The sequence below is a fragment of the Camarhynchus parvulus genome, chromosome 17 (assembly GCF_901933205.1).
Source record: "Camarhynchus parvulus chromosome 17, STF_HiC, whole genome shotgun sequence".
Taxonomy (NCBI): Eukaryota; Metazoa; Chordata; class Aves; order Passeriformes; family Thraupidae; genus Camarhynchus; species Camarhynchus parvulus.
This window is the reverse complement of record NC_044587.1, coordinates 2,528,803-2,538,407: the sequence shown is the minus strand read 5'-3', so window position 1 is coordinate 2,538,407 and position 9,605 is coordinate 2,528,803. Positions and strand designations below refer to the sequence as shown.

At 50.5% G+C, this 9,605-nt stretch overlaps 2 protein-coding genes across 5 annotated transcripts; one reads left to right on the top strand and one right to left on the bottom strand.

Moving 5' to 3' along the window:
- Positions 1–553: 553 nt before the first annotated feature.
- Positions 554–5,960, bottom strand: PMPCA (peptidase, mitochondrial processing alpha subunit). Its single transcript, XM_030961495.1, has 13 exons — positions 5,908–5,960; positions 5,528–5,730; positions 5,293–5,372; positions 4,920–5,002; positions 4,525–4,619; positions 4,280–4,380; positions 3,660–3,923; positions 3,363–3,455; positions 3,027–3,145; positions 2,495–2,585; positions 2,322–2,384; positions 1,807–1,951; positions 554–1,509 (listed from the first exon to the last, which is right to left on the bottom strand). The coding sequence occupies exons 1-13, from the start codon at positions 5,958–5,960 to the stop codon at positions 1,340–1,342; spliced, it is 1,560 nt and encodes a 519-aa protein (XP_030817355.1). The 3' UTR covers positions 554–1,339.
- Positions 5,961–6,071: 111 nt separating this feature from the next.
- Positions 6,072–9,385, top strand: ENTR1 (endosome associated trafficking regulator 1). Of its 4 annotated transcripts, none has more exons than XM_030961469.1 (7): positions 6,072–6,217; positions 6,294–6,476; positions 6,914–6,987; positions 7,125–7,236; positions 8,032–8,094; positions 8,569–8,790; positions 9,074–9,385. In XM_030961469.1, the coding sequence occupies exons 1-7, from the start codon at positions 6,089–6,091 to the stop codon at positions 9,113–9,115; spliced, it is 825 nt and encodes a 274-aa protein (XP_030817329.1). In that variant the 5' UTR covers positions 6,072–6,088; the 3' UTR covers positions 9,116–9,385. The 4 variants fall into 4 exon arrangements, with proteins under 4 accessions (XP_030817329.1, XP_030817330.1, XP_030817326.1 ...); XM_030961470.1 differs by having other exon boundaries at positions 8,654–8,790; positions 9,074–9,231; XM_030961466.1 differs by having other exon boundaries at positions 8,654–9,385.
- The last annotated feature ends 220 nt before the right edge of the window (positions 9,386–9,605 follow it).

Sequence of the window (9,605 nt, the reverse complement as noted above, 5' to 3'; positions counted from 1 at the left end):
ATGAATTTCAGAACTCTTACTACTTGCTCAGTTGTTCAGAGGTCTCTTTATTTCCTCACAAGCATACACAACAACTGAACAGGACTTCCACACCGTGGGCTCTGCAGGAAGCAATGCAACGTTTGAGTTGCATGAGGAAAGGATGGGGTAAAGCAGGTACCAGCAGCCTCACAGTGCTCTGCTCCCAGCTGCATTGCTCCTTAGCAAACACATCTAGCACTGAAGAGCTGCAGTGCAGCTGTCTTGTATTTTTAAACCCATGTATTAGGGGGTTATATAAATTCAGTGTTTTATTCCTCTTTTGCGTCTCCGTTTCTTTAGCATGTCACACACGTGGCACTTGGCTTTCTGTGACGTGGTGTCAGTCAAGACTGTGTTTCTAAATGTTGTGATTTTGTTATCTTGACTTCCAGCTGAGCCACATCTCTGCTGTGAGACTGATTGTGTCTTCCTTTTGCAAGGCCTTAAGTCCATCTGGGTGACACTGAGGAAATGAGGCACGAGTATAAGGTGTGGCAGCAGCAACTCCTTTAATAACTGTTTGTAAAGCAACTCTGGAGGAAAAGAACTTTTATTTTTTAGCACAGTTCATGTCCAAGTGAAAAACCTACAGAATAGGATCAACCTCATTCTCAAGTAAGTGTCCATTATGTACAGTACCTCTGCAGAGGAACTCCACAGCAAATTGGTTCTGTTATGCAGCTGCTTTCCTTGGAACTCTAGCAAGATGATGAAGTTATTCCCAGGTGGGTGATTCCTTGTCAGATGGTAAATGGATCCATGATTTGTAACAAAATCTGGATTGCAGGAAACTTTTTGGCTAACTTCACAGGGACAGTAACTATTATTTTCCTAATTCAGTTTGTACCAAGTCTTAGTTCGCCTTGGTAACAGTTATAAATATTCTCTGAATTGAGACATGAAAGCCAAGCTGTTTAAGGTGCCACACATTCCTCAGGAAGGGCACAGTGGGGCCTCATGTGACAGCCCCACTTCCACTGCTGGGTGAAGAGGCAGCGACTGACTGCTCAGAGATGTGCTTTCACTGTAGTGATGAACATTTTGGCTTGCTCTGTTCTCCCCAAAGCCAAGAGAAGGGTGTCAACCTCCATCTTCCCTTGTCACCTACTCAGAGGGTCAAACTCCTCCTCCAGGGGCAGCGCTTGCTCCTTACACGAGCTCTTTACAGTCCAGTGCTCCAAAGCAGCTTTGCTCAGCTCCACGGTTGCACAGAATGCCTGGGAGCATTGGGGGGAGGGAGGGTGGTACAGCAACATGAGAATGAAAAAAAAAACCATTAAAAAAAGCAGGGCTCTGAGGCCGGGCAGGAGGTGCTGCTCTATCGGAAGAGGCGGTAGAGCCGCGGGAGCCGCCCGTCCTTGCTGGAAAGGGCGGCCTGGATGTGCTCGTACGTGGGCAGGTCTGTCAGGTCACCCAGGGCAGCCACTGCTGGCTTCTTGTGCAGCATCTTAGTCACCACCCTCTTGATATCACTGGGTTTCACCTGACCTGCAGGCAGAAGAAAGGCAGAGCTGTGACGCTTCCATTGTGAACAGCACAAAGCAGCTTTGGGCCCATGCTCAGAAAACCAACTCCATGCCTTCTCTGGCATGATTCTTGTTTTCCCTTCCCTTTGACTAAAACAAGCCCTGTGCTGTTAATTGTGAAAGCAATTAAGCTCAGTTCAAAATGTATTTCTGTAGTATTTATGCCCCCAGACTTTCAGAGGTAATTCATCAGTGCTACAAGAATATTTTAACTGTACCCACAGCTCCCTCAAGGTAAGGCAAAGCATTGGCTACTCACTGATGAGGTCACAGAGCTCATGAGGTAGCTTCCTTGTGTTTGTTGCCAAAACCTGCCTCCCCACATCTTCAAAGATCACTGGCCGAGACTCCAGGTTCATCATGAGCATGGATTTGAGCTGTGTCTTTGCTCTCTCAAGTTCTACCTGTGAATGAGCAGGAAATTAAAAAAAAAATTCATTGCTGCTCTGTAGTACAAGGTAACAGGGAAGAGTTCTGCAGACATCTCTCACTTTGTGGGTGCATTGCTAATGTTGCTGTATTCTTTTACAGAAATATATAAAAAAATTATCTATAAAAATCCATTCTAGCACAGTCAATGCAATGCATTCACAGAATCCCAGACTAGTTTGGGTTGGAAGGGACCTTTAAGCCTATCTAGTGCCACCCCCTGCTATGGGCAGGGACACCTTCCACTGTCCCAGGGTGCTCCAAGCCCTGTCCAGCCTGGCCTTGGGCACTGCCAGGGATTATTTCAGCTCAAAGACCATCTGCAAACTCAAATGTGCTGCTGACCTCTCCCACTGCTCCTGCCATGAGGATGAATTCCCTGGTGATGATTTCCACCATCTCCCGAACCTGAGGAAAGCAGATGATGGAGAGAAGATCAGAACAATGCTCCTTGTGTCCACAAAATCCTGGTACTGATGTGGTCAAGGACTCCTGTCTCTGAGTACAGGACTCTGTACCTGTTTTGGATCTGCACTGGCATGGATGCACAGCAGACCTGTGTCCTCATAGCTGTGGTGGTAAGAGGTGGCATTGTACATCCAGTGGTGCCTGTGAGTATACAAACAGTATTTTAAAATTTAAAACCCAGAATTTACAATGTAGCAATTGAACATGGACAGTGAGCACCCTCCCAGTGCATTCTCAGGATTCTCAGCAGTGCAGTGAGAATTGTCAATCCCTGCCTCTGACAATTTATGCATGTGGCATCTACTCCCTTCTCTCCACTTGAATCCTTGAATCCAGGACAATACAGAGCCAATCCTGTTAATATTCCCTGATTAAAACATGGACAAGGCTAGCAAAAGAAAACACAATTCCTCGTCACTTCTGCCCCTTACTTTCACCCTCTCAAAATGCCAACTGATACACCAGTCCCATGTTCCAAGCAGAATGAACTGATACAAAAAATCCTGGTGGGATTTGCTTTTTTCCATGTAAACCTGCTACAGGATTGTTTCTGGCAGCCCTTAAGCAGCAAGACAAACCCACCTGTTGAGCACGTTGAGGTAGAGCCGGGTGAACATGCCCTTGCCAGGCCCTCCAGCTGAAAAAGAGCCACCACCTCCCATCATCATGTTCAGCACAGCAAAAGGAATGAAATCGTCCTCCTGCATTGCAACAACAAACTCAGGTCATGGCAGAGCTCTCAAGGGTCTGGGGTGAGTAAAGGGGAGGGAAAAAACAGCACAAGAGCAGTGGGAAGGGCAAAACCTTCAGCAAAGTGTCGTGGGAAATGCTGCGTTGTGTTCCTGGGATTCTCCAAGGAACAGGTTTATGTACTCCAAGTGTAGGGCAAACAAAAAAGGATTTTAGGTTAATACTTACTAAAAATGAGCAGCTTTCTAACCCAATCATGATGTGGGTGAGCTCTGGGATGGGAGTAGGGCCCAGACTCACATCTGACATGTCTTTTTCAACCTGTGGCAAGGGCAGACAAATCATTAACACCAATTTTCACAGCTCTTGTACACAGTTTGATACATTTGATACAATCACCACACCACCCAATTAACAGCTGTCACGGCCAGTTTCAAGCTCATACTCATGAAATGCAACTCAAGAAAAGCAAAAGCCTGTAGAGAAATCAGCAAATCCCAGCAAGCTGCCACCCCCACCACGTACCTTGATGATGCCTCCGGTGTACTGAGCCACGGACCTGTCCACAGCCCTGCCCTGCCCCGAGCCCCACACGGGCTGCACCCCCAGCAGGTATTTCCTGGCACACTCCACCAGGTGCTCGTGCTCAATGCCCACGCCAGCCAGCACCATCCGCTCTGGGGTGTAGTAACTGCTCAGGTAGGAGTGCAGCACGGCCCGGTCAATTTTGTCCGTGTTCTCCACGGGGCAGAACCTGTTCAGCCCCACTGTGTTGTCTCTGAAGGCTGCCTAAAAGGGAACAGACACATTGAAGTCACAACCATCACTTCATTTTTCCCTGAATCTCTTTTTGCTTTGGAATTAAGCCCACATCTGAGAGAGGAAAAGCTGAGCATGTTTAACTAATGTCAGCGCAACTCAGTAACGTTTTATCACCCACATCAACAAAGGGAAGTTACAAATAGAATTATTTTTCAGTTTGGGTTAGAATCTTCCACATGTGGAGAATGCTGAATTTCAAAGGGAAGGGACAGCCAAATTCTCCCATCACAGAAACTGAATAACAGAAAATCTGGCTTAAAATAAACCCTGAAGCTGCCAAAACAAACAAGGAATGCAGCAGGGTGGAATTCCCAGTGTGTTACCGCATGGATCATTTCTGTCAGGAGAGGCTCTGGGTCAGGTCTCATGTTCAGATCCTCCAGCTCAAACCTGATGGCCATTCGGGTCATCTCAATTTCCTCATCTGCAACGAGACAAAGCAAGGCATGGCAACCCCTACAGAAAACCCCCAGCTGCTGCAAGGTCACCTCGGAGAGAATTCTGAGCTCTCAGAGCAAGCCATGAGGTGGAAATGGGTTTTTGGAGATAGAGGGTTGTGCTGCCAGACCTGATAACCTGGGCTGCAGGGTTACATCAGCCAGCAAGCTGACCACGGTGTCCAGGCCTCTGGCATCAGCAGACACTGCATACATGATGGTGTCCCTGCAACACACAACCAGGTTCTGCACTGAGACATCACTTCTGGGGGCACCCAGTGTCATCTCAGCATCAGGAAATCACAGATGAAGCTGTTCTAACCATTAAATGCTTCTGAAATGAAACAGGTCTGAGTTTTGTCAGCCTTTCAGGCTCACTTTTGTAGCTTCCCAGCAGCCCAAACAGATTTCTGCTGCCTGGGAACAAAAAGTGGCTTTTCCTGCCCCACACCAGGAAAAGCGATTCAAGTGCTGTCAGTGCTACAACAGCCAGGTAAGAGCAGAAGGAGCAGAAGGAGCAGCCCACCTCGATGCCTGGCAGTCACAAATGCCTCCATGCTTCTCTAAGGTGAGGAGAATTTCGTCTTTGCTGCCAAACTGAGCTGTGGACTAAGGAAGGAGATACCAGTGTTATTAATTAGTAAAGCAATAACTGTTTATAACCCTTCAGAGTAACCCAGAGCATCTTTGACATTCTTTCAGTCCAATCACTACATGCCAGCCTTAGAGGTGAAACCACAAAGACTATTAAGATGTAATTACAGTCATGCTAATTAATAAGCAATTAGGATTCTGTGACTCTATCGATGCTGTCACCACTGTTTGACAGCTGAGAGCCCTTTGGCTCAGCCCTCCTTGGCTGTTTTGTGCAGATTTGGGGAGCCCAGGGCAGTACTCACAGAGAACGCCAGTTTCTCCAAGAAGTGCGAGATACCACTGAGATATTTCGCTTCGTGTCTCGAGCCCGAATTCACCAGAACTGCAGCAAAGAAAAGAACAAACCAGCGTGACTCTGACAACCGGGTGACCCCGGCTGCCCCCATCACCGCCGGTACTCACCGCCCCCGGTCCCGCCGGCACTCACCGCCCCCGGTCCCGCCGGCACTCACCGCCCCCGGTCCCGCCGGCACTCACCGCCCACGGTGCAGAACTGCCCGAACTTGTTCTGGGAGGCGACGCGGAGCCCGTTCTCCAGCACCGTCACCCGCGTCTCGAAGCGCTCCCGGCTCTCGGCCGCCGCGAACACGGCCTTGGGCACGCCGGGCAGCGGGCACGTCAGCGACACGCTGGGGTAGGCGCCGCCGCCGCTGTAGCTCCGGCCGGCCGCCAGCCCGCACCTGCGGCACACCGGGCACACCGTCAGGGCTGCGGGCGCGCCGCCCCGCCGAGGCCGGTACCGAGCGCTGATCCCCCCCCCCCAGAGCGGGTGCCGCCCGTCCCCCCGTTGTCCCCCCGCCGTTCCCCCGCTGTCCCCGGCGCCGTGCTCTCCCCGCGCGGTGCCGGGCCCCGCTCACCGCCGGGCCGGGCCGCAGGCGCCGCGCCGCAGCCACGCCATGGCCGCCGCCATCTTGCCGCCACCAGGAGCGTGGGGTCAGGGGGCGGGGCGAGGGCGGGGCCGCGGGTGAGCGCGGCTGCGGAGACCGCGCGCTCATTGGTCCGCTCCGACGGGAGGCCCCGCCCCGCCCTCAGGCGGCCATGGCGGCGCCGGCGCTGCCGGTGGCGGAGCCGCTGCCGGGGGCCCCGGCCGAGCCCAACCCCTTCTCCTTCCGCGAGTTCGTCCGCTCCAAGGCCCGCGGCGGGGGCGGCGCGGGCGCTGACACGCAGGTAAGGCCGTGTGCGGCAGCGCGGCAGTGATCCGCCCCGTCACGCCGCCCACCTCAGCCCGCTGTCCCCTCCGCAGGCGGCTTGGGCCGTGCCCCCGCTGCCCGCAGTGCCCGCAGAGTCGGGGGACGAGCAGGAGGACGAGGAGGAGGAATGGAGCGAGAGCTACCGGCCGCTGGCCGTGGAGCAGGAACACCTGGGCAGCGCCGGAGCCGCCCCAGAGCCGGGCTGGGTCCCCCCGCTGCAGCCGAGCTACGAACAGGTGAGCGCGGCCCGAGTCCCGGTACCGCTCCGGGAGAGCAGCTCCGAGCCCGGCACCGCCTGCCCCCACCGAGAGCCGCTGGGGAGGAGAACGAGCTCTGGAAATGTGCGTTTCAGCACGGTCAGGTCCGGTTCTTTCTCTGTCCTGCTGCCCCGCACATGACCCGGGTGACTTCCTCGTGCTCCTGCCCCTTGGGGTCACGGTCATTATAGTCGGCAGCATTAATCAGGCACGTTTACATTGGCGGCTCAGTGCCACGTTCCTGTGCCCCGCAGTGGTTTCCAGATGGGTAAACTGAAGGTAAAATTAAACCTGAATGTATTAGAAAGCACAGGGATTTCCAGCATTAAAGCTGAATATTCTGTTATTGATCTTGGAGTGTTGGTAATGTTGTGAAAACGCGCTTCAGTCCTAATAAGATTTTTTATTTTTTTTAGCTAAAAGAAGAGAATGCTATCTTGAGAAGCAAGATCAATAAGCTTCAGATTCTGTCTGAAACTCAAGCAGACAAGTACGTGAGAAGAATTCATTTTCCTTGTAACATGAAACCACGAGATTCTTGATCCTTTCCCAGAATTTCCCTCCGAAAGTATTTAATGGTACAAGTGCTTAGTGTGTGCCATCTCTTATTTTTTTTTTTTTTTGAAGGATGAGGAAGCTTGAGAAGAAGCTTGAGGAAAACAAAATCAAAGAAGAAAAGGAAGCACAGGATTTGGAAGCAATGGTGCAGCACGTGGAGCAGAATCTCCAGCTGATGACTGTAAGTGTTGGCTTCAGGTTAAGTTCAGATGTCAGGAAGAAATTCTCCCCTGTGAGGGTGGGGAGGTTCTGCAGATCCCAGAAAGGAGCAGTGAGGAGGGAAGGAGGGAGCTGTTCCTACATCCTAAAATATTCAGAACACTGTGTGGTGTAACACAAACCCGATCCCTCCAAGTTCTGTGCTGGAATCACTCATTCCCATGTGGCTCAAGCTGCCTCGGTTATAATTATTATTATTATTATTATTATTATTATTATTATTATTATTATTATTATTATTATTATTATTATTATTATTATTATTTTGGTATTGGTATTATATTATTATATTATTATTAATTTATTCTAACATTTTTTTTAATATTTTTATTTATTATTTTATTTATATTTACTATTTATTATGTAATTAAATTATTATATTATTATATTATTATTAATATTAATTTCCATAACAAATTTGATCATTATTATTAGCATTATCATAATCATTTATTATAGATAATAATATTCTATTTCATTATTATTTATAATAACATAGAATTTTATTATTCTATAATGTACTACTACTACTATTATTGTTATTATTTCAATTATTATTTTATTTTTATTAATATTAATTTCCATAATAAGTTTGATCATTATTATTAGCATTATCATAATAATTTTTATAGATAATAATATTCTATTTCATTATTATTTATAATAACATAGAATTTTATTATTCTATAATGTACTACTACTATTATTATTAATTATTATTATTATTATTATTTCAGTAATCTCTGTTTTGTTGCAGAAAAGGGCTGCCAAGGCTGAGAACAGTGCTGCCAAGCTGAGGCAGGAGAATGCCCAGCTGCAGGTACACAGCAGCACTGCTGGGGCTGCAGGGACACATCTCGGAGCTGAGCCAGTGCAAAGGACATTCCAAGGGTTTTGCAGGCTCTGAGGAAAATGCTGGCTGTGTTTTTAGGCTCAGTAAAGGCTTGGGAGTTGTGTCCTGGCAGAGCCTGGGAGGGCATGGATGGTGCAGTGGTGAGGAGCAATGGGCAGAAACTGAAATGAGGAAGAATTTCCTTCCATGGAGGGTGGCAGAGCCCTGGAGCAAACTGCCCAGGGAATTCAGGGAATCTCCCTCTCTGGAGACATCCAAACCCACCTGGAAATGTTCCTGCCACACTTCCTTGGCAAGGGTTGGGCTGGATACATCCAGAGCTCTTTCCAACCCAAATGATTCTGGGCAGACACTCCCTGCAGGCAGCTGGTTCTGGACTCCAGTCCTGTTTATTGCATTATTTATTGCATTCCCTCGTGTCAGTCAGTGATTACATTCCAGCCCATCAGCTGCTGTAGGAATGCACCATTAGAGCCCCTGCCGCGGTTCCGGGGTTGTTTCTCACTGATTCCGCCCCTCGGCCCAGGCGGAGCTGAGGAATTCCCGGCTGGAGAAGGAGGAGCTGCGGGCGGGCCAGGCGGGATTGGCCGCGGCCAAGCAGAACGCGGAGGCGGCGCTGCAGCAGCTGCTGCAGGTGACAGCCAGCTCCCGGGCATCCATCAGGTCAGCTGCGCTGGGACAACCCTCCCACACCCTCCTGGGCTCACAGACAAACCTCCTCACGGCGTTTTTAGGGTTAAAATTCAGGGGTTTGTGTTCTGTACCAGAGGAGCTGCTCTGTGTTCTTACCCGCGATGTGTTTCCTTCAAGTGTGAACATCAGTGGGAAGTGGGAGCTTCCAGTCCTGATAAAATGCTGCTTGATAAATCATAGAATGTGGGGAAACTCCCCCAAAGCTGCCTGGCTGCCTGTCCCCACGTGTAACCCTGCATCTCTCCCACTCCAGGCAGCTGCTGTCTGGAGCAGAATCCCTGCAGCTCGTGGCTGATCTGCTGAAATCCATAGACAGAATCTCTGAGGTGTCAGAGGATGGACGCTGAGTGACTCACACAGCACGGAGCACTTTGTTTTCATATGGAAACCATTACTAAAAAGTGAATTTTTTAACCTTGGCCTCATTTTGACGCGTCAAACTGCAGACCTGGCTTCTCCATCCCCTCCCAAGGGATCCCTGAACCGGGAAGGGAGCAGCCCGCAGCGCCGTTCCTGCGGGGCCGGGAGCGCGGTTCCTCGTCCCCGGGCACCCGCAAATCCCCGGGCTGAGCTCGGCGAGCCCCGCGGCTTTGGCTGCGGCTCTCGCTGCCCTTCGGTGCTCGGGCTGCGGAGGGGGAAAGGCCCGTGGGCCGGCCGGAGGTGGCCGTGTCCCGGTGCCGCGGTGTCCCGGTGCCCCATTGAAGGCCGTGCCGCTGTGTCCCGGTGCCATTGAAGGCCGTGCCGCTGTGTCCCGGTGCCATTGAAGGCCGTGCCGCGGTGCCCCG